At 45.9% G+C, this 22,443-nt stretch overlaps 2 protein-coding genes across 2 annotated transcripts in view; both read left to right on the top strand.

The window, feature by feature from the left end:
• The first annotated feature begins 4,643 nt into the window (after nt 1-4,643).
• GPATCH3 (G-patch domain containing 3) lies at nt 4,644-10,946 on the top strand. The gene is made up of 7 exons (XM_090268871.1): nt 4,644-5,121; nt 6,432-6,856; nt 8,327-8,501; nt 8,844-8,903; nt 9,379-9,497; nt 9,625-9,752; nt 10,206-10,946. Exons 1-7 carry the CDS (start codon nt 4,686-4,688, stop codon nt 10,390-10,392), a joined length of 1,530 nt encoding a protein of 509 aa, XP_090124997.1. The 5' UTR covers nt 4,644-4,685; the 3' UTR covers nt 10,393-10,946.
• A 346-nt stretch (nt 10,947-11,292) lies between these two features.
• Nucleotides 11,293-22,443, top strand: part of GPN2 (GPN-loop GTPase 2) — a 12,892-nt gene continuing 1,741 nt past the window's right edge. Inside the window, exons 1-5 of the mRNA XM_090268873.1 lie at nt 11,293-11,782; nt 12,327-12,483; nt 14,593-14,753; nt 15,988-16,118; nt 21,647-22,443. The exon at nt 21,647-22,443 is cut by the window's right edge and continues 1,741 nt beyond it. Coding sequence (XP_090124999.1) covers nt 11,372-11,782; nt 12,327-12,483; nt 14,593-14,753; nt 15,988-16,118; nt 21,647-21,719 — 933 coding nt within the window. The 5' untranslated portion in view covers nt 11,293-11,371 and the 3' untranslated portion in view covers nt 21,720-22,443. The remainder of the gene's footprint in view (nt 11,783-12,326; nt 12,484-14,592; nt 14,754-15,987; nt 16,119-21,646) is intronic.

The following is a 22,443-nucleotide window of genomic DNA, read 5'->3' as shown; positions in this document are numbered from 1 at the left end:
GCAATGATTTCTGCTCTCAGGCCTAACCAGGGATGACTCACTAGAAAGCAGGGTCAGTCTCGGGTACTACTTTATTATCTTTATTATCAATACCTTCATTAACCAAATCATTGACTGCTTATTAAGCAGTCAGCCACTGATGTGAGCTCTGCCCTGCACTGACACACCCTGGCCTTGGGCTGTCATATATCCTAGAACCTATCATGCCTCCACAAAGCCAACACCCACTAGGCATCCATCCATTCATTCCATCATTCAACATCTTTCTTGACATCCACTTGTACCAGACCCTAGGCTAGATAATGAGTGACAGTCCCTGATTTCATTGAGCATCATGTATGGCAAAGAGAGACACATAAGTAGTAACTAACACAGAGTGATCTGAAGTGTAATGGAATACAACAGGCAGCAGGATTTCAGAAGAGAAAGTGATTAAATCTGCCTGGAGGTGGGAAAAATGCTTCAGCCTAGTGGTGACAGCTTTGAGCGAAAGAGAATGAATAGAGGTTTGCCAGACAAACCAAGGGATGAGTATTACAGACAGAGAGGATGATAGGTGCAAAGACACAAATGTGTCAGAGAGCACTGCAGCAAGGGGTAGTGGACAGAGGCCCTGTCACAGAACAAGGCAGCAGAGAATGTAATCCCAGTAAAAGTGGTGCAGGTGACAAGACTAAACTCTCAAGGGAATCCGGATTAACAAAGGGGGACCACCCATTCCTGGCAGATCATTCTGGGTAGCTACTAGACCTTTATTGAAAGCTGTGCTCTAAAGACATTACATGGGTTATGTTATTTAATTGTCAAACAACTCTGCGCTGGAAGTACTATCATTATCTCCATTTTATAAATGAAGAAACCAAGGCACAGAAAGGTTAAGTAATTTGATCAAGGTTGCACAGTTAATAAGTAGTAGAGTTAGGATTTGGACTCAGGTGCTCTGGATTTAGGGCCTACGCTCTTAAAACACTATGCTATCATGCAGCTTTACAGGTTAGGGCTGATCAACTAGAAAATAAATTTTACTATAAGGTAAAATGAGAGTGAAAATGTAGTCTTGGTTACCTTCAGGTTTAAGTTTTTGATGACAAATCTGATCTGTGTGTTCCCCCACGGATGTGGCCCCATGTTTTCTGGAGGAAGTCCCCAGCCAATGTCTTGTGGCACATCCCCATGTTGGTGCCAGGAATATTCATCCCACCAATAACGATTTACTGAGAGTCTACTACATATCTAGCATCATGCAAGGTCCTGGAAATTTAGTTCCACAAATGGAAATTGCATGTAACCATAACTCCATAACTTCTTGGGTCATCTAACAGCTTTTCCAAAGCATACCATCTTTACTTTGGTCCACATTGTTTTCTGTAAAGCATTTATTTTTCAATTTTCATATTTTCAGAAATGTAGTTTTAACTGAACCCTTTGTATAATATACAGAAAAGTACACAAATTATATACATACAGATTGAATTATCACAAAATAAATACAACCTTGTAACCATCACCCAGCTCAAAAAATAAAAGAGCACAAGCAGCACCCTGGCTGCTGTGGCTCAGTGGATTGAGCGCCAGCCTGAGAACCAGGTGTTGCTGGTTTGATTCCCAGTCAGGGCACATGACTAGGTTGCACGTCAGGTCCCTAGTTGGGGGCGTGAGTGAGAAGCAACCACACAGTGATGTTTCTCTCCCTCTCTTTCTCCTTTCCCTCTCTCTAAAAATAAATAAACAAATTATTTTTTTTTTTAAAAAAGAGCATGAGCAACATCCCAGAAACCTTCCCCATCACTACCCTCACCATCCTTCCAAAAGGGCATCACTATCCCTGATTTCATAAATGAGATTGCTTGTCTTAAAGTTTATATAAATGAAATCATATAGCATGTACGTACTCTTGTGTTTGTCTTCTTTCACTCAATATTATGTCTGAGACCTGGTTGGTGTGGCTCAGTGGATTGAGCTCCAGCCTGTGAACCAAAGGGTCACAAGTTTGATTCCCAGTCATGACACATGCCTGGTTTGCAGACCAGGTCCCCAGTTGAGGGTACGCAAGAGGTCAATCACACATTGATGTTTCTCTCCCTTTCTTCCTCCCTCTCTTCCCCTCTCTAAAAATAAATAAATAAAATCTTTAAAAATACGTTATGGCTGAGAGTCATTCTTCTGCTGTGTAGCAGTTATCCATTTATTTTCATTATACAGTATCCCTTTACACTACAATTCATTTACCCATACATTGCTGATAAACATTTGGTTCATCAAATAATATTGCCAGGATTATTTTTGTACATATCTTTTGGTGCACAGATGTTTGCAGATCTTTTGTTATATAACAAGAACTGAAATTCCAAGTCATAGAAGTCTGCTCAACTTCAGTAGATCTTAACAGTTTTCCAAAATAGTTGTACCAATATGCACTTCCATCAGTGAATTTTAGAATCCAGATATAACATTGTCCCCATTCACAATTACCCAGATGCTCATTAGAATTGTTTTTATTTTTTAAATTTTATTTTTAATTATATTTATTTATTTTTAGAGAGAGGGGAAGGGAGGGAGAAAGAGAATGAGGGAAACATCAATGTGTGGTTGCCTCTGGTGTGCCCCCAACTGGGGGCCTGGCTCATAACCCAGGCATGTGCCCTGACTGGGTATCAAACCAGCGACCCTTGGTTCACAGGCTGGTGCTCAATCCACTGAGCCACACCAGCCAGGGCAAATTGTTTTTATTTTTATTTTATTTCTCAAATAGGTATACATTTGTGATCACCACAAAATAACCACTTGCTTTATGTTTTTGAAATGAGTTATTTTCCCTTTTAAGATATTTTTGTTAAAGTTGAATAAAACAAAATAATATTTGTAAAATAGATGTAAATGAACATTCATCATTATTACCATCAAATTTGAAGTTTCCAAAGAAAATGAGTATCCTGAATTTTGGGTTAATCATTTCTTTCCTTTTCTTTATGGTTTTAAAGCATACTTATTTATGTATCCCTAAAAAACATTTTTAGTTTGCATTTTTGAACTTCACAGAAATATAATAATAGTGTTTTCTGACTTATTTTCACTCAACATTATATACCTGAGATTATTAGTACTAAATGCAAATTTTTTTCTCTTACAAACAATGCAGCTATGAATGTTCATGTATACTATCAAATAAAACAAATCTGAACTTAGTAAGGAGAGACTTCATTCGAAATGATTATTGCAATGGGGGAAGGAACTATTGCAATAGGAAGTGGGAAGCTTTTGTAATGGGAGAACACTTTGATCATAAGATCTACACATTTCAAGGGTTAGGCAAAAGTTATTCTTTCATAGGGAGGAGTAAACAGGCTAAAAAGAACTGGGTGTGAGCATGTGGGATGACCAGATTGGCATAATGGGACAGGATTTCAGAGGTTTTACCCTGAAGCCAGTCTATTCTCTGGAGGGTCTGTTAAGGAGGGGTTGTGTGTTGGCGGAGGGGGTGTGGGGGACGCAAAGTTCAGGGGGCCTAGGGGAAGGAGAGAAGCTTAACCAGAGTTTGGTTAATAAGCTTTTTGTTGTGATTCATCAATGGGGACAAGCAGTTCATCTAAGCGTTTATGGGGCAAAGAATTGGAATTTGGAGTCTGTGCATTGTCATAGGTAAGCAAGGGGGCACTCACAGGTTTTATCTGTCATAGAAGGGTGTTTCTTTGCAGTATCCTGTGTACCAGAACACAGATTGGGAGGGGTTTATTAACCTTCCGTTTTCCAGGATCACAGAGCGATCCTGCACCTCCTGATAGACATAAGCAAGAATTTTTTAAAAGCATATACCTGTAAGTGGAAATGCTAGGTCAAAAGATATGTGTAGCTTCACTTTTATGGGGCAGATTGTTTTCCAAAGTGGTTGTACTAGTTCGCACTTCCACCAACAGTGTATGGGATCTACGCTTGCTCCACATCGTCACCGATATCTAAGGATTTTTTTCCCCCCAATCTGGTACATGTGAAGTGGGTCTTATTGCCTTTCTTTATTATTAATGAGATTGAACATCTTGAAGTATTCATTAAAAGTGTTTTTCTTCTGTGAAGTGACTTCGGCCCACTTTTCAACTGGATCATCTTTTTTTAGTGATTTGTTTAAGTCCACCAGTGATCTGGATGGATAAATGGATGAACGATTGAAAAGTTTCTGAAATTAGATCGGGGAAATTCCCCAACCACTAAAGATCTTGAAAATTGCGCCTCCTGTAGGCTTCTAACCTGATCATCGTAAGAGTTCATGAAAGAGTTCTGTAACGCCACTTCTCCGGTGAGTTTTTCCTTCTTTTCACTGACTTGAGAGAGAGAGAGAGAGAAACAGCGAAGTGAGAAAGAAACATCTATGGGTTGCCTCCAGGATCGAAGCCGCGATCTAGGTATGTGCCCTGACTCAGGGTCATCTCGCAACCTTTTAGTGTAAGGGACCACGCTCCAACCTACCAAGCCACTGAGCCAGGGCTCAGGTTAGTTTTTCCACCATCGCTGGCTTCTCTTCGGAGGAAAAAGACCCCAGCAACTTCTCCGAGACCTCCCCAATTACAGGTTCCAATGCTACAGCCCCGGCGGACCAATCACAGAGTACACGGCATTGTGACTCAGGCCCTCTGCGTCGCTCGCGTTGTTCTCGAGAGAATTGGTTCCAGCCGGTCATGTGACAACTCAAGATGGCGGTGCCCAGCGATGGGGAGGAAGACGCGGCCGTTTACTTGATAGTGAGTGGCATCCCCTCCGAGTTGCGCTCGGCCCAGCTACGGAGCTACTTTAGCCAGTTCCGGGAACAGAGCGACTGTGGCTTCCTTTGTTTCCATTACCGGCATCGTCCTGAGCGGGCAACTCCCCAGGCAACCCCCGACTCTGGCCTAACTCCTATCGGCCAGAGTCTTGCCCAGACTTCAGTCACCGATGCCCGCACTCTCTCCACTCGGGACTCTGCACCCGCCCAGCCCCGCACCTGCTGCTGCGTTATCTCGGTACGGGGGGCGGCTCAAGCCCAGAGGCTTCTTCGCATGTATTCGGGCCGCGGGTGGCTGGATTCTCAGGGGACTTCGTTGCCTGGTCGTTGTTTCATCCGCAGACTTCGGATACCTACTGAGGCATCAGGTATGATTGGGAAAGATAATCAACGACCTGGAATGCAGGCACCTTTTCTAACGGGTGATATAAGTCAGTTTTCCGGTTACGACTCTTCAGGAGTTTAGGTCATTTCTGGACAGAGCTTCAGGCTCAACTTGTACGTTAGTTTACTTGGAAACAGGAAAAAAAAAAATACGGGAAGAAGCCTATGTGGATGATCTAACATTTTCCATTTATTATGACCCCTTCGAGACCCTTTTCTCTATCTGAAGGGATTGATTTTGCACGACACAGGAGGATAAAAAGGAAATCAGGTTTCTAATCCTTTTATTGTCTTTATTGTCCTCTTTTCGTTGCTCCTCACCCAGTTCTCTCTTAGCAAGATGCAAATGAAAAGAATTTCTTTTTTCAGGACTGGTTCCATTTTCGTGGGAAATCACTTTGATGGGGAACAGGAAACCGTGCAGAGCTCTCATTCATTCATTCAACCAACCTAGTTATATTTCTAGACCTAGTGTTACTCCAGCTGGTAGGCAGAGACAGTTGGACACATTCCATGCACAGAATCGGGAGAAGTCAGGTTTGTAAAAAGGTAATTGTCACAGAGATGCCATTCTAATTATTAATATTTACTGAGCACTTCAGTGCACTTACGAGGCACTCTTATAAGCCTTTCATTTCTTTATTGACTCCTACAACAATCCTGTAAGGTAGGATCTATTGTTACCCATTTTATAGGTGAGGAAATAGGGATGCAGAAGTTACATTACTTGCCCAAGATTACAGAGTTAGTAATTGGCAGAGTCACAATACAAACCCAGGCATTTTGCTCCAGAGCATATGCTGTTCATCACAAAGTGCTATGGGAAGACAGAGGAGGAGAAACCGATTTCCTATAGGGATCAGGCTTTTCATCTGGATCTTGAAAGATAACAAACAGGGTTTGTGGGAAAGAAGTGGTGTTCACAGTAAATGGTATTTGCAAAGACATAAATAGGGATGTGAAAGCCCTTGAAAGTTTCAGGGAATGTTAAATTGTTTGATGTGACTGAAGCACATGATATGAAGGTGTGCAGGGGCCAAGGGTTGGTGGCAGTTGAGAATCAAAAAGTCAACAGGAACTAGATCTGGAAAAACTTGTGTTCTCAACTGAAGTAATGAGAAATTACATGAAATTACTAGTTGGTTCTGGTCAGGGAATGGAGGAAAGTACTCAGGGAAAGTTTGAAAGGGAGGAGCAGCATTAAACTAAAGGATTTAAACCTTGACCGGTTTCTGGCTCAAGGGTTGCTGGAGGCTTCTGTTTCAAGAGTCATTTCTTCTCGCTGCTTCCCAAGGTTTGGGCTCCTTTCCCTTCAAGACCCGGAAAGAACTGCAGAATTGGAAGGCTAAGAGTGAAGCCTTTACTCTTGTTGACCTGAAGCAACTGCCAGAGCTGAACCCACCAGTGTTGATGCCCAATGGGAATGTGGGGACACCCCTGCATGTCTTTTTGGAGTTGATCCGGGCCTGTCGCCTGCCCCCTCGGATCATCACCCAGCTGCAGCTCCAGTTCCCCAAGACAGGCTCCTCTCGGCGCTATGGCAATGTGCCATTTCAGTATGAGGACTCAGAGACTGTGGAGCAGGAAGAGCATGTGTACACAGCTGAGGGTGAGGAAATACCCCAGGGAACCTGCCGGACAGGCATATCAGCCAGCCTCTGTGGAGAGCCGGAGGAAGAAGGGGAAAAGGAGGAGGAGGAAGAATCACACTCAGATGACGTGAGTACAGTGAGCCACCCTGTCTTAGCTGGCAGCTTAGAGAGGCCAAGGCATTAAGAATACCACTCTTCACCCTGGCTGGGTAGCTTGGTTGGAGTGTCACCCAATGTGCAAAGATTGCAGGTCCAATCTCATGTCAGGGTACATAGAAGAAGCAATCAGTGAGTGCATAAATAAGTGGAGTAACAAACCGGTGTTTCTCTTTCTTTCTCTCAATCCATTAAAAATAAAAAGAATACGCCTCTTCAATTGTACATTAAAAGAGTTCTGAACCTGGAGTCCTCAGGAGGATTGCAAAGAATTAGAACTTCCTGGCATTGAAGAGGGGCCAGAACTTTTATCAGAATATTCCCAAAGGGGTCATCTTTTCATTCCTCAGAAGGACTGTATAGATGAAAACCTACCAAGAGATAAGATCATCTAAGGAAGGAGAGGCAGAACTGGCATGTGAACCCACTCTCCTTTGCTGCTTGTCTAATCTCTGTTTGCTTTCATTATATGGCTGAGAAGTCCCTCTGTTTTCTGACCCTAAGTCTGTGGATTGAACATTAGCCTCCACTTCAATTTTATCAATGAAATACACATTTCTTCTACTTCTTTTTCCAAACTTGGTTATTCATTCATAAAGTCAGGGGAGGTGTGATTTGTTGGGAAACATTTTCTTCCATTTTACAACTTTTATTTGTTTTTTATTTTTTAATTTTATTGTATTTTTTTCCATTAACATGTATTCCCCCTGTATCCTCTGCCACCTCCACCCACCCCCTACACCCCTGAGATTGGGAAACTTTTTTTTTTGGTACACTCTGGGTAAAAAGTAATTCACCTATGTCTTCAAAGCTTCAAGCACAAAATTGCTAACACATCTGGACCATATCCTAGTGAGGGACTGTCCTTACTTTTCTCTGACACTTGTTCTGCAACAGTGATTCCTGAGGCCTCTTGAAGTTTAACCCAGACAGGAGCTAAGTTATGTGAAGGGCCTGACACACAGTAGAAAATAGGTATTAGTTCTTGTCCCTTCTTTCTTTGTGTTGTCAGGTATAAAGGCCTAAACAGTGTGTACTGATTAAAACAGACGTTCAGAGACACGGAGAGTGCTGTAGTGGCCTCAGTGTGGGAGGCTCCATGTAGACTGTAGAACCTGAGGGATGAGGAGGATTTAACCAAGTGAAGAGAAGGTGATGAGAGAGAAGAGCAGATATTTCAGGCAGGGGAAACAATATGACCAAAAACAGAAATAAGAGTGAAGCAGGCTTGTCGGGGGAGAGAGCCAGGTATGTTGGGAAATGGGATGGAGAGAGGTGTTTGATCAAGGCCTCAAGAGCCTAATATGTGTTGCATCTTGGAAAAATTTGGAGGACTGATGCTGAGGGTGCATTTCATGGGCCTCCTGTGCCCTGAGCTGCCCTCCTTGTGGGCCTAAGGTCAGGAAGCTAAACAGGCAGGTCACCTCTCTGCCTTTCCCAGGACGATGACCGGGGTGAGGAGTGGGAGCGGCATGAAGCGCTGCATGAGGACGTGACCGGGCAGGAGCGTACCACTGAGCGACTTTTTGAGGAGGAGATCGAGCTCAAGTGGGAGAAGGGCGGCTCTGGTCTGGTATTCTACACCGATGCTCAGTTCTGGCAGGAGGAAGAAGGAGGTAATGCTGGCACCAGACAGGGTGGAAGTGATTCCTGCTGCATTTGTTCAGGGCTCTATGTTCCACTGCGTGGAATCCCTGATAGTGGGCCCAAATAAAGGGCTAGGAACGTGGCTTACCTTGACTGTGTATATGAAGGAACAGTTACCTGTTTAGGGATGGGGAATCAGTGGAGTGGAGAGAAAATGCCCTCGCACAAATTCTGAATGACCCTCCCACAGGAGACATTTAAAACTATTATCAAAAGCCTCAAGTTCTAGAACATATGTCTAAGTCTAGATTTAACCTCCAACAGAACGGGGAGTCCTTAACTCACTCTACTTAATGCTTTTATACCTGCAGACTTCGATGAACAGACTGCCGATGACTGGGATGTGGACATGAGTGTGTACTACGACAGAGGTACTAGTACTGGGCCAGGGGTTGCGTTACTGGGAGGTGCAACTGGTGCCCTGGTCTTGCAGTGACAGTTTACTTAGCAGAGGCTAAGACGGGAAACCAGTTTCCTTGGGGTAGCTCACTGAGAGGCTTCCTCTCTTAAGACATCTCTAGTTGAGTGCATTAAGTGCTGGCTGTAGGCAGAGCCCTTGGGTCTGGTGGGCAGACCCTGGTAGAGTGGGGATCAGGAGCTCGTGCTCTTGTTAAAAATTTAGATTCTGGAGTCAAAAATGACTTGGGTCGGGAGAGAAGACCTGAGTTCTAATTCTGTCTTTTCATTGTTGGCTATATGATTTTTTTTGAGAATAATAAAGTTAAAAAAACACCATAAAGATGAATACATAATTTTGTGGAGGAGGTCCTAGAAACCTGATCCCTTCTGCCCCCCCACCCTTCTGCTGAGAGAAACCCTTCTCCAAACTGGGTTCTGCTTCCTCAGATGGTGGAGACAAGGATGCCCGAGACTCTGTCCAAATGCGTCTAGAACAGAGACTCCGTGATGGCCAGAACTGCTCCGTGATCGAAGGCCAGGTGGGCACCTTTGAGCGCCACACCAAGGTGAGTACTATGCCCAATCCATTGACTTCTTTTCTTCCTTCTCTATCCCCATTCTTTCTCTTCACCCCCCCTTCCCTCACCCTCCATGGGAGCCCCATCTCTTGAGTCTTCTCCCTTTCCTCTGCAGGGCATTGGGCGGAAGGTGATGGAGCGACAGGGCTGGGCTGAGGGCCAGGGCCTGGGCAGCCAGTGCTCAGGGGTGCCTGAGGCCCTGGATAATGATGGCCAGCACCCCAGATGCAAGCGTGGATTGGGGTGAGTATGAATGAGGAACTTCCCTGGGGGCCGAAGCTAGCCTTTCAACTGTACCCTGGTTTCCCCTTCTCTCTGGTTTTGGGGTGGGTGCTGGAGACTCCTAGGGGATGAACTTCAAAGCAGAGTTAGAAGAATAAAAATAGGTCTAGGTCTCCTGTGGGGTTCATTCCCCTAATCTGAGGAGTTTTGACTTGATGATTGCCATTAGGAAGTAACTGTAAGTCACAGAGTGGTGACAGTTGTTTTACACTTTGTGTACTCCTTAAAATGAAGGCAGTGAGGCCTCTGCTTATTGGCATTGTCGATGAACGGGTAAGGGGGCTGGAGAGCAAAGATCCAGACTTCCAAAGTCTCTGTCTTCAGAACAAACCAGATGTGTAGTAGCTACTTCCCTGTCCCTTCCCAACCCGTTTAACTGGGGTTTGAGAAAGAACTGGACTCTTTTTAATCCAGGTACCATGGAGAGAAGCTACAGCCATTTGGGCAACTGAAGAGACCCCGTGGAAATGGTTTGGGGCTCATCTCCACCATCTATGATGAGCCCCTACCCCAGGACCAAGGGGAGTTGCTGCTCCGCCGCCAGCCACCCACCAGCATGAAGTTTCGGACAGAGCTGACCTTTGTGAGGGGTTCCAGCTGAGCCTTGGACAGCTTCTCAGAGCCTGAGCGACACGTTCAGGGGCTTCCTTAGTCAGGATTACAGTACTCAAGTGCACAGTGGCAGCCCTCTGCCGGAGCCTTATCTCCCAGTGAAGCAGGAAGAAGGCTCCCAGGAAAGCAAGGAGCAGCACTGTGCGAGGCTCCTTCAGGGTGCTTTGTTATGAACTTGCCTTCTGGCTCTCTACCTCAGGGGCATTTTTACAAAAAGCCCCCTCGCCTCCCCTTTGATATCAGGGCTTAATGGCCTCTCTTTGTTAGTCTCCTAATCCTGGTCCCTGTTTGGGCTTTCTGCTGTTGACTCCCCCAGTGACTAAGGTTATTTGTCATCACAAACCTTCCTTGGGGTATGGTCACCACGAGGGCCAGAAGAAGTGGGAAAGAGACCTGGAAGAGATTTGTGGTGCTCGGAAGAGACGGTCTTGGGCGGGCCTTCCACTGCCTCTACCCCTACTGGCTAGGACTAGACGGCGGAGAATCCGTGGGAGGTGGCCCATATCTGAGACCGGAAGGGAGAATAAAAACTTTATGGCCGGATTTCTCTTTCTTCTAATTTGGGTCTTTAGGAAGGTTGGGGGAATCCCGAAAAGAACGTTCCTCGCTCGACCCCAAGCGCCCAAATAGGCCTCAGTACCCGACCTATTCCTTTCTTCGCCGGAAGTGAAGCGCTGCGCGCTGTCAGGATTCTCGGCGCTAACTTGTGTCGTCACCATGAGGGTGGGACTTCCTCCCCGGGAGTTGCCGTTTCCGGCCTCATCCGGAAGCAGGTGCTGGTCTGGTCAATACCGGGGTTTTCATTCTTGGGTGGCTCGGCTTCCTGCTGTTCCTGCTTAAGCTACTCGGGGACATCGCTACTGCGTCCCCCACCCAGAGTGCACGTCGCCCTCGATCTTGCTTCCGGCACGGTCGCGCTACCTGTTCCTCTGCTGTTTACCTGCTGCTCTCGGGACCGATTGACGCCCATGGCGGGGGCTGCTCCGACCACGGCTTTTGGACAGGCGGTGATCGGCCCCCCGGGCTCGGGGAAGACCACGTACTGCCTGGGCATGAGCGAGTTTCTGCGCGCGCTAGGCCGGCGCGTGGCGGTAGTGAACCTGGACCCGGCCAACGACGGGCTGCCGTACGAATGCGCGGTGGACGTGAGCGAGCTGGTGGGCTTGGGCGACGTGATGGATGCTCTGCGGTTGGGGCCCAACGGCGGCCTGCTGTACTGCATGGAGTACTTGGAGGCTAACCTGGACTGGCTGCGTGCTAAGCTTGACCCCCTTCGCGGGCATTACTTCCTCTTCGACTGCCCAGGCCAAGTGGAGCTCTGCACGCACCACGGCGCCCTGCGAAGCATCTTCTCCCAGATGACCCAGTGGGACCTCAGGGTGCGTGTTGGATGGGGCAGGCCCATTTTGCAGATGAAGGAAGGGAGGACATGTCACACAGCGAGGTAGGGGCAGAGTTGCTTTGGAGTGTAACAGGTGTGATTTCGAATTCTGGCTCTGCCATTGATTCACTGTGTGGGCCTGGGTAAGTCAGTTTATCTCTCTGTATCTCAGCTTTCTCATCTGTAAACTAGGTGTGTTCGAACTCAATTTGGGATTATTGGAAGTATGGAAGGAGTTATGTGAAAAATGGCATGGGGATTGTTCTTGTGAGTTAGGGACGAAATTAAGTGAAAGAATGGAATCAGATGCAGTGAGAATTGAACCAGTTGCCCACTGGGAGGCGCATTGAAGGCATCTTGTAAGAAGAATGCCTGTATCTCCTGGGAGAAGGAAACGAGTGTAGCTTTTAGAACAAAACAGGAGATTTACCGGGAAGGCTTGCACTCTGTCCTCAGGCATCCCCAGTGTGATGGGGGAGGCATATGCCCTGATTTTCTCTGACTCCCCAGGCCCCTCTCACTCTCCCTCTTCCTCCTCTCAGCTGACTGCTGTCCACCTGGTAGATTCTCACTACTGCACAGACCCAGCCAAGTTCATTTCAGTACTGTGTACCTCCCTGGCCACTATGCTGCATGTAGAGTTGCCCCATGTCAACCTCCTCTCCAAGATGGACCTCATCGAGCACTATGGAAAGCTGGGTAAGTGCTCCTGTCTGGGGCAGGCAAGGTGTAGGACAGTGGTTGGGCCAGAGTGAAACAGAGGTCTCTGCTAAAGGAAGCTGCCCCCAGGGACCATGCATGGCCTGATGATCATAGCCACAGACAGGTCATGACCCTTCCCATTTATTTTGTGGAAGGTACTATTCTGGGTAGTGGGGACAAGGGAGCTACAGATAGCAAAAGTATTATGAAGGAATTAAAACTGAATAATGGGACAGTGAATGGTGGGGAATGAGCAGTATCATCTCACCTAAGACCTGAATGGTGATGAGCCAGCCAAGGGAGAACTGTTCTAGGCAGGGACCAGTAGGGGTAAAGGCCCTTAGGCAGGAAAGTGCTTTTTGTGTTCAAGGAAAGGGGATAGGACAGGGTAGCTGAGCTAGTGGTCAATGGAAAGGTGGTAGGAAATGAGGCGAGGGAGGTCAGCAGGGGCAAAAACTGTACTAGTTAAATACAGGAAAGAATTGTTGAATATTAAGCAAGGGAATAACATAAACTGAAAAGGTAATTCTAGCTGCTTTGTGGAGAATGAACTGAAAGGGGCAAGAATGAAAACAACTGCTTTAGGAGATTTTTGCAGCAGCTCAAAGAGTGGTAATGGGAATGGAGAGAAGTAGATTCAAAATTTGTTCAAGAAATAGGATTTGTTTGTGGATTGGACATGGAGACAGAGGAATTAAGGATGATGCTTATGTTTCTGAGTGAGCCAGTGGACAGATAAGGGTGCCGTCGTCAAGGTGGAAAAAATTGAGGGAAAAGCAGCCTGGTAGGGGGTGAAGTTGCATAAGGACCCTATGACCAGAATTTCTTTCCTGCAAAATTAGTGCTCTGCTTGAGCTGGGGGCATCAGTTCCCTAAATAGCATCTCTAGCCACAAAGAAGAAGAACAGCTAAAGTGACCAGCAGCGAACAGGAAGAGAGACTGTTGGGAGAGTGATGGGTAGGGACCTTGTCCAGGGAAGGCTTACTGGCTACCAGTCAGGACATAAAGGGATGTCAGCACCTGGGAGGTGCCCCCTTAGCATCTCCTGGTCAATCGAGAGTCCTGGTCCATTTCTTGGCAAGCCCAGAAGCCCCATTTTATCTATGCCCAGATTTGTAGTCCTCCCAAGCCTCTCTCCCCCTTCACAGCCTCCAGTCCAGACGGCTACGTGGTGGTCTTCTACCTTCCTAGCTCTGACTCCTGATAGTCATCCTCACAAGAGGCTGATAAGCAAATCAGATGGGACAGTTGAGGCCCAGAGACCTTACATGAATCACACAGCTAGTACAGTAGCTGAGGTGAAATGTAAACCCAGGTGTACCTGGCTCCAGTTTCTTAATTCTTGTTGAGAAATGTATCTGTCAAGCAATCCAAGAAGTTTGTGGAATGCCCAGGACATTCTTCCTTGTAGGCGCAGGGGTGTCAGTTTCTAATTAGAGCTAATTTAGAACATGGGAAGCAGAGCTCAGGAAGTGAGTTGATCAATCTCCGATCTTGGACAGCCTGGTCCCTCAGCTCACTTTGGGTCAGACCTGCTGAGCAGCCCAACTGCTTGATTTTCCAGGCTGAAATGGACAATGCAGACCCACTTTCCTTCTCTTCGTGGGAAGTTTGTATTCGTAGAACACAAGTTTGGAGCCCCGAGTCATCTAGTCTGATCTCCTTATTTTATATTAAGAAGGAACTGGCTCAGAAGGGAATAGATATTAACCCAGATGCCACCATGCTAAAGTCCTTTCAGTGTGTGCTGGGTCCTGGAGTTACTATCTGACTGAACTTCGTAAGGGAAGCACCAAGCATTGTACTTGGTACCTGTTTGATATCATTATTGACTACCATTGATCGAGCACTTGTTTGTACCAGGCAGTAGGGTTTACAGCATTTAATCCTCACAGCAACCCCATGAGGTGGGTACCTGTCCATATAGCTAGTGAATGACGGAGCCAGCAGGTGAAACCAGCTATTTCCTTCTCCTTAACTTCATTTCATGCCATCGTTGAATGAATAAATGAGTGAGGGAATGAAGGCAGAGGAAGAAAGAAAAAAGACAGTCCCTGTCTTTAGGCTGATGCCAGCTACTTCTGAACACTGGTTTCTCTCCTTAGCCTTCAACCTGGACTACTACACAGAGGTCCTGGACCTCTCCTACTTGCTTGACCACCTGGCCTCTGACCCTTTCTTCCGCCACTACCGTCAGCTCAATGAGAAACTGGTGCAGCTCATTGAAGACTACAGCCTGGTCTCCTTCATTCCTCTCAATATCCAGGTACCAAGGACTAAAAGATTTCTTCCCCGACTATAGGCTCTAATGGTGCCTGGGACCTCACCAAGCCAAGTGTACGGGAGGCTTTGAGGGCTCAACAATGGTCTTTGTCCTAGGCCCAAGTGTCATTCAGTCCCCAAGGGCTCTGGTGACAGGATTCCAGTAAAGAGGATGAACCAGACCTTGGCCCTGTCTATTCTGTGTTGCTTGGTCCTCTCTACACATGTTCCTTCCTCAGTGTGAAAATGGATAAGATCAGAAAATCACCAGCAAGGGACTTGACCAAGGCCAGTGACAAATCTCTCAGGCTCCTTCAAGATGAGCAACTGCTGGCTGACTTTGCAGAGTCATACCCAAGCACTGTACCTCTCACCATCACCCTGCAGAAATAACCTGGAGACACCAGTGCATGCTTGATTCCTTTCTGCAATGGGTAGAGTTGAGTGAACTTGTCCCTTCCCTTTTTAATACCACACTCTTCTCTAAAATGAGTTGAATTCTATAATATTAATCATAACAACTACCACTTTTTTTAAAATTGATTTTTAGAGAGAGAGAGAAACATTGATTTGTTGTTTGACTTATTTATGCATTCATTGGTTGGTCCTTGTATGTGCTCTGACTGGGGATCGAACCCATGGCTTTAGTGTACAGTGCTCTAACCAACTGAGCTGCTTAGCCAGGGCACAACTACCACTTATTGAAGGCTTTCTATGCTAGGCATTGTGGTAAGGGACTGTAATGATCTTTTCTTCCTGACATGTGAATATGAGTTGTTCTTATCACTTTTACATGGGTAAGTAAATAAATAGGTTACATGCATATTTATTGGGTGCTTACTGTTAGCTAAGTATTGTGCCAGGCACTGGGAATACCTTGACAAATGAGTCCCTGACCTCAAGGGGAGCACAGTTGAGCAGGGGAGGCAGATGAGTTAATAATTTATTAATAGTAAAATGATAGTATCAGAGCTATAATGGATACACCCAGGGGACTCTGGTTGTGCATGAAGGAGCTTATGTGTTCTCATTTAGGTGGTTTGGTGGTCAGGGAAAATGGGATGTAGCCAGGCCCCTGGAAACATGTAGAACCACTCCAGGTCAAGGAAGCTGCATGTGCAGAGGCTTCATGAGGCAAGACTGAGGAGGGTGTTTGGAGACCGCAGGCAGTTTGATATAACCTCAGTTCCACACACCTCTGTTTCACTCACAGAGCTGTTCCTCTCCTCCCTGCCTAGGACAAGGAGAGTATCCAGCGGGTCCTTCAGGCTGTGGATAAAGCCAATGGCTACTGCTTCGGGGTCCAGGAGCAGCGAAGCCTGGAGGCCATGATGTCTGCTGCAATGGGAGCTGACTTCCATTTCTCCTCGTATCCTTGCTTTCTAGCCTCGTAGGCACACCGAAAGGGGTGGGGAGTGGATGGGAGGGAATGAGACCTGGGACTCAGGAATGGCTTCATCAGCCCTTCTAGATGACTGATTTCATGTTGAGTAATTGGGCTCCCTGATGACTGTCTTTCATGTGCAAAGGGTGGTCCCTTAGAAGGCTTCAGGGTTGGTTGTACCTGAGGACAAGGAAGGATATTGATAACAAGGAGCAGCAAATGCAGAGGCTCAGGAATGAAAGGGCTTTGGTCACTTGGGAGAGAAGCAAGGGGTTCGGTTTAACTGTTGTCTTGAGTGTGAAGGGGAAAAGGGGGTCCAGGGCTGGCGATGGAGCCCATGAGTGCCCTGCTAAAGAGGGTGGATTTGAGCTTCTGGTGAATAGTAGGAACCAGCATGGTATATTGTTGAGCAGGTTGTGACATGAACAGATGGACATTTTAAAAAATCTCCGCCAAGTGTGGAAAATGCATTTAAGGGATGTGGCTAGGGGCAGGAGAGTTTTTACAGATTCTAGAAGAGAAGAGATTAAATGGTAGTAGTGAGAATAGGAAGAAGAGTGTGGACTGGAAAAATATTAAGGTAATAGACTACCAGAGTTTATGACTAGATGGTTGTAAGATAGATGGAGGTGGAGCAAAGTTTAGATTCCCAGTTTCTGGCTTAGACAGTGGCATGGGTGGTTGTGCAAGTCACTGAGGGAAGAAGAGAGAGAGGAAGGTTTGTCACATGAATTAAAGGGATGGGAGCTGACAGATGTGCCCTGGGACAGTCAGAGCTGTTTGGGAGGCAGCTAGACCTTCAAAACTGGACCAGTGAGGGCGGAGTCGAAGTCATGTGCAGGTGTCTCTCAGGTCACAGAGGCCACATGTGAGGCAGGACAGCAAGTCCAGGCTTTCTGGGCTGGTTTCAGAGATTTGACATTTACACAGGATACTGGAGACAGGGCAGGGTGGGAGGGCCCCAGAGTCCTTGAAAGGGAGGAAAATGGTTTCAGCCAACACTTACTGATCTGTGTCAGACCCTTTCACACGTGGGAAACAAAATTCAGAGGGAAACAGGTGAGTTACAAATGATGGCAGTAGAGTCTGTGGTGCCTCAAGAAGGGACTGAGGTGCTGCCTCACACATGCCATTAATGCTGGCAAAGTCAACTGCACGTGCTCAGCAAAAAGGGGGAGGGGCACTTTCAATAGTGCTGTGAAATTTTGCACACCATACATTATGCAATCATATTATCATACAGGATTCCCGTTTATAAAACCATGTATACTGTATTTAAGAAATGATTTAAGAAATTTTAAAGGTATTTTCTTTTGGTTCTGATTCCCTGAATGTTTTATGGTGTTTTTTTTTGTTTTTCAATTATAGTTTACTTTCAATATTAATTTGTATTGGTTTCAGGTATAGAGCATAATGCTTAGATTATTATATATTGAATCTTACAAAGGAGTTTTAAGGATTTTTTTTTTTTTAAGATTTTATTTATCTACCTTTAGAGAGCAGTAAAAGGAGACAGAGGGAGAAACATAGATTGGTTGCCTCTCACATGCCTCCAACTGGGGACTCAGCCCCAAGCCGGGCATGTGCCCTGACTGGGAATTGAACCAGTGACCCTTCGGTTCACAGGCCAGCACTCAATCCACTGAGCCACATCAGCCAGGGCATATTTTTAACCATATACATTTGTGCTGATTTTAGGAATTGGTATAAAGAGAGGAGTGAGTGGGTACAGGAAGCTGTATTGTGGTAGTGGCATTTGAGTTGCATCATCTCAAAATAAGGGTTAGCCAGGTTGATTAAGTGGGAAAGGGAGTTCAAGGCAAAGAAAACAGTGTATACAAAGGCATAGGAGTTAAAAGATTGAGACAAGTCTTGGGGGTTGCAAGTAGAAAGGCATGACTTGTGGGCAGGATAGGACTTCTGACTGGGGAGCAGTGATAGGGCCAGACAGATGGGCAGAGAGAATGCAGGGTTTTGTGTGCCCTGCTCAGGAGTGTGGGCTTCAGAGCAGAAATAAGGCAGGTTTGAGATTATTCCAAGTCAAGCACTGATCCTGAGTGATTGTCAGGGCCGACTTGCATAGGAACAAGGTGTCACCTCCTGAGGAAAACTGAAGGGAAGGGGGCATGGGTTCAGAGTCAGTTTGTGTAGGGGTGAGATGGATTTTGATGGATGGCTCCATGAGATGGTAAAGAAAGTCTCTGATCTGAACATCATCTGGTGGACTACATACTTTGCAGGATATCATTGAATCTTCATTTAATCCCCTTTTTTATATATATATTTTTTAATTTTTAATTATATTTTATTGATTATGTTGTTACAGTAGTCCCAGTTTTTTCCCCCTTTGCTCCCCTTTGCTCAGTACCCCTCTTCCTCCAGCAATCCCACCTTCCTTTGTTCATATCCGTGGGTCATGCATATAAGTTCTTTGGCTTCACCCTTTCCTATATTATTATTAACTTCCCCCTATTTTGTACCAACCAATTATGCTTCTTAATCCCTGCACCATTTCCCCATTTTTCCCCCTCCCCCCTCCCATCTGATAACCCTCCAAATGATCCCTATACCTATGATTCTGTTCCTATTCTGGTTTGCTTAGTTGGATTTTGTTTTTATTTTTTAGATTCAGTTGTTGATAGTTGTGAGTTTGTTGTCATTTTAGTGTTCATAGTTTTGATCTTCTTTTTCTTAAATGAGTCCCTTTAAAATTTCATACAATAATGGCTTGGTGATAATGAGCTCTTTTAGTTTTACCTTATCTGGGAAGCACTTCATCTTCCCTTCCATTCTAAATGATAGCTTTGCTGGATAGAGTAATCTTAGTTGTAGGTCCTTGCTTTTCATCACCTTGAATACTTCTTGCCAGTACCTTGCCTGTAAAGTTTCTTTTGAGAAATCAGCTGATAGTCTTATAGGCGCCCCTTCGTAGGTAACTCTGCTTTTCTCTTGCTGCTTTTAGGATTCTCTCTTTATCTTTAACCTTTGGCATTTTAATTATGATGGTCTTGGTGTGGTCCTCTCTGGGTCTAGTTTCTTTGGGATTCTCTGTGCTTCCTGGACTTATATGTCTATTTCCTTCACTAAATTTGGGAAGTTTTCCTTCATTATTTTCTCACATAAGCTTTCAATTTCTTGCTCTTCCTCTTCTCCTTCTGGCACCCCTATGATTTGGATGTTGGCACGTTTAAAGTTGTCCCAGAGGTTCCTAAGCCTCTCCTCATTTTTTTTCGATTCTTGTTTAGTCATTCTGTACTGGTTGGCTTTATTTCTTCTTTATATTCCAAATCATTTATTTGAATCCCGGTTTCTTTCCTTTCACCATTGGTTTTGTGTGGATTTTCCTTCGTTTCATTTAGCATAGCCTTCACTTCTTCCCTTATGCGTTTGCCATACTCAAGCATATCTGTCAAACCTATGAGCAGCTTTATCACCAGTGTTTTGAATTCTGCATCTGTGAGGTTGGCTATCTCCTCATCACTTAGTTCTCCCACTGGATCCTTGATCCAGTCCCCCTTTTGGGCCATACTCCTCTGTCTCCTCATCTTGACAGGCTCTTGTGTTTGTTTGCCTCTGTGTCTTAGAGCTGTTGCACCTGTACGTTGTAAGGGGCGGAGCCTTAGGTATTCGTACAGGGTGACCTGTTACACCACATTGTGGCACTGTATGTGGGGGAGAGGTCAGAGAGGGAGCAATGCCACTTGCTCAGCACTCGCCCCTTTTCCAGGCACTTTCCCACTTCCATATGGGACTGGCACCCCTCTAGCTGTTGCCCTGGCCATGGTTCCCAGAGTGGGTGGGTCTGCAGACCTTCTAGGTCCATGGGGGCCCTTTAAACAAGTGAACTCTACTAAGACCTGCAGTTTTTCCTCCGCCCCAACCCCCACTGGTTTGCACAGTAAGAATCAATGAGGCTTGATTTTTCTCTGGCGCTAGGACTGTGAGCTGCGCTGTCTGGTCAGAAGCTGGGAACACTCCCCAGGTGTCCCTCCTGACTTTTTAAAATGTGTGACTGCACTTTCTGCTGGCCTGCCACTGTTTCCACCACCACACCACGTCCTCTCTGCCCCAGCTTCGCCCCTCCTACCAGTCAGGATTAGAATTTCTTCTTTATATCTTTGTTTGTTGGACCTCCCTGCAGCTTGATTTTCTGGAACTTCTGGTTGTCTCTAGTTTTGAGGTAGTTGTATTCCTTCTTAGTTGTGGAGGGAGACCCAGCATGTCTGTCTAGGCCTCCATCTTGGCCAGAAGTTCTCAATCTCCTTTTATAGACAGTTGGGGCTCTGAGAGTAACAAACCCAAGGTCCCTCACTCAGCATGTGTTTGGAAGAACAGTTCAAACCTCGGTCTCCTTTGTTGTAGAATCTCAGCTGCTAACACTGGAGTCATTTAGTAGAGCACCATAGTGGCCAACCTAACCAGGGTCAATCCCCATTTCCTAGTCAGACCCCAGACCCCAACCTCAGGCCATCAGCAGTGTCATGGTCTTTCCCTTTGTGAATTTGATTTGTGTCCTTAACTGCTGTCCCAGAGAGGTAGAAGGTACCCTGTGGCCCAAGTGGAAATTTGTCGTTTTCTCTCTTTAAGATTTTACTCACTTTTTAGAGAGAGGGCAAGGGAGGGAGAGAAACATCAACAATGTGCAAGAGAGAGATACACTGATTAGGTTGCCTCTCGCATGTCCCCATCTGGGGAGTGGCCCGCAACCCAGGCATGTGTCCTGACCAGGAATCAAACCAGCAGCCCTTTGGTTCACAGGTGGGTGCTCAATCCACTGAGCCACACCAGCCAGGGTGAAATTTGTCGATTTCTTTGAGCACCCTTAAGTTCCCTTCCTTGGCAAAAGATTAAATGTCATAAACAGTTCTTAAGCACCTACTGTGAGTCAGGTGCCATGCTAGGCATTTTGTATTCATTGTCTCATTTTATTCTCATAACAACTCTTGTTTTAGAGATGAAAAAAAGGGCATAACAAAATCAGGAATTAAAGATTTATTTATTTACTTCTTTTGGAGAGATGGGAAGGGAGGGAGAAAGAGAAGGCAAGAAACAACAATGTATGAGAGATACATTGATCGGTTGCCTCTCACACATCCCCAGCTGGGGACCTGGCCTGTAACCTAGGCATGTGCTCTGACTGGGAATTGAACTGGCGACCTTTTGGTTTGCAGGCCAGCGCTCAAGCCACTGAGCCACACCAGCCAGGGCACAAAAGCAGGATTTAAATCCCCATGGTCTGGCTCGGAGCATGTGTCCTAACACAGAGCTGAAGGGTTAGCGTTCTGGCTTTTTGATCCTCAGCAATGTGGGAAAAAGGTGAATATAGGAACATTTGAATTGGGTTGCTTTGATAGGCTTCTCAGACCCAGTTGGTCCCTGTTGCCTGTAGCTATAATTATGAAGAAGGAAGAAGGATGGAAGTACTCTGCCAAACGTGGCTGGAAAGCGGGAGGCAGACATCGGTAGAGGTCAGATCTTGCCCATGATGTAATCCTTGACCTACTCTCCCTCAGTACCCTGAACATCCAGGAGAAGTACCTGGCACCCTCAGACCAGTCAGTGGAGCAGGAAGCCATGAAGCTGTAACCACAAACTGGGCTCAGGAGAATAAGACAGCCCTGGGGAAAGCTACAGCCCCCAGTGAGCAGCGGACAGCTCAGCAGGCTGCAGATCCAAGAACAGTCCTCCCAGCCAGAGTTGGGAGACTGATGAAGAGACACAGCCCTGCAAAGGACTCCTGGCCAAAAGCCAGACGTGGCTCCAGCGAAACACCCACCATGCCTTCAGTGCTTACGAGGTCTGGGCACTGCTACCAGGAATTCAGCACTGGCCCCACTAGGACCATGGTGGGACATGCTACAATACAAGAGTTAATTTTCTTCTACATTTTGTGGCTTTCAAACTTTCTTCACCTATCCAGGGAGCTGGGTAGAACGAGTGAATGTCATCTTCCCTCCGAAGAGTTCTATTTCTTCGTACAGGGCAGTATTTCCCCGAAGCACAACATCATGCTAGAGGATTGGGACTTACTCTCCAGTCGTGTACATAGATTAATCTTCAGTTTTAACAGTGATCCTGAAGCTTGAGGCAGTGCTTCCTGGCTAGAACTTAACGTTTTATTTTCTTTGTATTGATTTCTCAGTTTTATTCTACTTTTGGCAAGTTCTAGTTTCCATTTATAGTAGTGATTAAAAGTTTACTTTAAAAATGAAGTTATTTATACAAAGTGCATTTTTTAAACAACAGTATTAAGTATGTAATATGACATGAGGGGCGTGGGAAAAATTAAGATGGTTTGAAGTTGGAAATA

The sequence above is a fragment of the Furipterus horrens genome, unplaced genomic scaffold, assembly GCF_987537825.1.
Source record: "Furipterus horrens unplaced genomic scaffold, mFurHor1.1.pri manual_scaffold_3, whole genome shotgun sequence".
In the NCBI taxonomy this organism is placed as follows: domain Eukaryota; kingdom Metazoa; phylum Chordata; class Mammalia; order Chiroptera; family Furipteridae; genus Furipterus; species Furipterus horrens.
This window is presented reverse-complemented; position numbering and strand designations above follow the sequence as displayed.

What these genes read in the sequence shown, in the direction of transcription:
- GPATCH3 (XM_090268871.1), top strand. Translation starts at nt 4,686, where the DNA reads ATGGCGGTGCCCAGCGATGGGGAGGAAGACGCGGCCGTTTACTTGATA. An exon ending in AAGAATCACACTCAGATGAC is followed by an intron (nt 6,857 to 8,326) that starts GTGAGTACAGTG and finishes TGCCTTTCCCAG; the next exon opens with GACGATGACCGGGGTGAGGA. An exon ending in AGATGCAAGCGTGGATTGGG is followed by an intron (nt 9,753 to 10,205) that starts GTGAGTATGAAT and finishes TTTTTAATCCAG; the next exon opens with GTACCATGGAGAGAAGCTAC.